Raw genomic sequence first — 2,968 nt, 5'->3', positions numbered from 1 at the left:
TTCGCTACTTAAACTAATAACTATATACAAAAGCCTAATTGGAACTCGTGTTATTGTTGTATGAACGGTTAAAGTGTGTGGTGGTATTTATGATAAAAGAGGAAAAAATCTAGAATGAGAAAAGTAATTGGAATCCCTATTGTCAACTAACTAAGGTAGCAATAAATATTAGGACGGCTTCATTAATAATATCGCTTTCAATGCCAACAACAGCAGCCAAATGCCAAATGGGAATTAGACTTGTACGCCACTTATCTATAAATATCATACATCTTTCAAACATTCACAACCACCTTTCCAGTAAACTCTATATTTCCTCTTTGTGAAATGGCAAAATCATATGAAACAGAGCACCCTGTGAAGGCCTTTGGATTGGCTGCTAGAGACTCATCTGGCCATCTCTCTTCTTTCAAATTCTCCAGAAGGTAATACATATATCTCTGATGATGATGATGATGAAGAAGCTAGGAGCCTAGGAAGTAACTATTATACTTATAGTTGATCATTTTGCAGGGAAACTGGTGACGATGATGTTCAGTTCAAAGTGTTGTATTGTGGGATCTGCCACACTGATATTCTTAACGTCAAGAACGCGTTCGGCATGACTCAATATCCCGTTGTTCCTGGGTAACTTTCCGCAAAATTCTAAATCACATATCATGTAATCATGCCAATAATTATAAGTAATTGCAGGCATGAGATTGTGGGAGTAGTGACAAAGGTAGGGAAGAAGGTGGGGAAGGTGAAAGTCGGAGACAAAGTTGGAGTCGGATACATGGTCGGATCATGTCGTTCATGCCAGAGCTGCCAAGATGATCTTGAGAATTACTGCCCCAAGTCCATCCCCACTACCGGTGCTCCCTACCACGATGGCACCATCACGTACGGTGGTTACTCTGATATCATGGTTGCTAACGAGCATTTCATTGTTCGTATTCCCGACAGCATGCCATTGGATACTGCTGCTCCTCTTCTATGTGCCGGCATCACCACCTACAGCCCCATGAGATACTTTGGATTAGACAAGCCCGGAATGCACATTGGAGTTGTCGGTTTGGGTGGACTCGGCCATGTTGCTGTCAAATTTGCCAAGGCTTTCGGTTGCAAGGTCACAGTCATTAGCACTTCCCTCAACAAAAAGGACGAAGCGCTTTCGCATTTGGGCGTAGATTCATTCTTGTACAGTAAAGATGCTAATGAAATGCAGGTAAAAAAAAAAAGAAATATTCACCATCATCATCAATAAATGTCTAAATTTGTGTTACTATTATCTATGTAGGGTGCTATGGGAACAATGGATGGTATTATTGATACAGTAGCAGCTCATCATGCTTTGATGCCAATCATTGCGCTCTTGAAGGCTCATGGAAAGCTCATCATGCTTGGCGCCATAGCTAAGCCCCTTGAGCTACCGGTTTTTACTCTGCTTGGAGGTACAATACCCGTGCATCAGTCCTATGATATATAGTAAAATAAATAAATTCTATGACATTAATGTGAGGTTGAAATGAATATTCTTTTAGGGAGAAAGATGATATCCGGGAGTGTGACTGGAGGAATGAAAGAGACCCAAGAAATGATTGATTTTGCAGCCAAGCACAATATAAAAGCAGATATTGAACTAATTTCAGCAGACTATGTTAACACTGCTTTAGAGCGGCTGGCTAAGGCTGATGTGAAGTATCGCTTTGTGATAGATGTTGCCAACACTCTCCAACAATCTTGAACTCAAAACTCTTCGATGGAAGCGATTGTTGTTAGACTTTAGATTATGAAATCTAGTGATTGAAATGATATCACGTGAATTATATTTTAAATTAAATAAATTATTAAATAAAATTACAGGTATTAATGTCAATTCTTATATATGGTAGTTAAAATTAATAACTTTCTCTCTCCTCAAAATCATTTTAAAATTTTAAATTTACGTAACTCTCTTGATTTAATTTATGTTTTTGTAAAATTATATAAAATTAAAGGTAATTTCAAAAGGATTCTAATGAGATCTCAATTGCATATGTTCCGACGATGATCGGATGATGAAATTTTATAATTTTTATTTCAATTTTCGTATATGTTGATAATCAGATTTTATATCAATAAATACATCAAACAATCTCAATATAATGCACGTACAATATCAATAAAATTGTGCTGATACTTTCTAGCACTTGTGTTGAGATTCTCATGTCACTGTGTCGATATTTTTAATACACTATGTTAATATAAAAAAATCATGAAAGTTATTATGTTATACAGATTGACTATTTTACCATTTGTTGATATTTTATCTACTATTTCTTCAAATACGTGAGCTCTAATCTCATCCACTCGTTTTAAAATCTAATGGTGTAGGATTAGTCTTAGTTGTGGATTGGATACTATATGCATTTTAACATGACCCTATTATCACGAAATAAACGGTATGCAGTTTTAAAACCTTTGTGGGTGGATAGATTCGGTTTGTGATACGATTCTATCTCCCAATTATTTAGTTATCATTTAATTACCGTATCTTTCCTATATATGTAGGGATGACAAATCGTGAGTGTTGGATCGTTATCCGGTGAACCTATTAATGACACGACTCAATAAGAACAAACACGAACACGACCTATTAAAAAAATCTCAAACCCGAACACGAACCCGACCTGCTAACTGATAAGTCATATTCTAAGCCTTGGTTACTGGTCAGTATGTCGTGAAATGCATGTATTATCTGCAAAACAGTTGCTTAAGTGTGCAGGATTAAAGGATCCAAGTCAGTAGGAGACGATTCAGGTGACGCAAGTGAAAAGGGCGCCAGAAGGGTGCGATACTGACCAGGATGCATGCCAGAGAAAAGGCTCGAGATGGAGATGGAGGATAGCTGGGATGATCATTGACAGGGGCAAAAAGGTCAAAACGCGGGAGAAGTCTACCCTAAAAGCAAGGGCAAGCCTCCCTATAAAAGAAGCCACTTGGAGAG

General features: G+C 37.5%; 1 protein-coding gene across 1 annotated transcript; it reads left to right on the top strand.

Annotated features, from left to right (window-relative positions):
* Window positions 1-293: 293 nt before the first annotated feature.
* LOC125213280 (8-hydroxygeraniol dehydrogenase-like) lies at window positions 294-1,858 on the top strand. Its single transcript, XM_048113732.2, has 5 exons — window positions 294-425; window positions 514-627; window positions 694-1,207; window positions 1,280-1,433; window positions 1,524-1,858. The coding sequence occupies exons 1-5, from the start codon at window positions 328-330 to the stop codon at window positions 1,724-1,726; spliced, it is 1,083 nt and encodes a 360-aa protein (XP_047969689.1). The 5' UTR covers window positions 294-327; the 3' UTR covers window positions 1,727-1,858.
* The last annotated feature ends 1,110 nt before the right edge of the window (window positions 1,859-2,968 follow it).

Source organism: Salvia hispanica, chromosome 3, assembly GCF_029641045.1.
Source record: "Salvia hispanica isolate PSC_SH4W2 chromosome 3, Shi_PSC_v1, whole genome shotgun sequence".
Taxonomy (NCBI): domain Eukaryota; kingdom Viridiplantae; phylum Streptophyta; class Magnoliopsida; order Lamiales; family Lamiaceae; genus Salvia; species Salvia hispanica.
This window is presented reverse-complemented; position numbering and strand designations above follow the sequence as displayed.

Bases quoted from the DNA above. Each gene is read 5' to 3' on its own strand.
- LOC125213280 (XM_048113732.2), top strand. From the start codon at position 328: ATGGCAAAATCATATGAAACAGAGCACCCTGTGAAGGCCTTTGGATTG. The intron at 426-513 runs GTAATACATATA...ATCATTTTGCAG, and splicing joins TCTTTCAAATTCTCCAGAAG to GGAAACTGGTGACGATGATG. The intron at 628-693 runs GTAACTTTCCGC...AAGTAATTGCAG, and splicing joins CAATATCCCGTTGTTCCTGG to GCATGAGATTGTGGGAGTAG.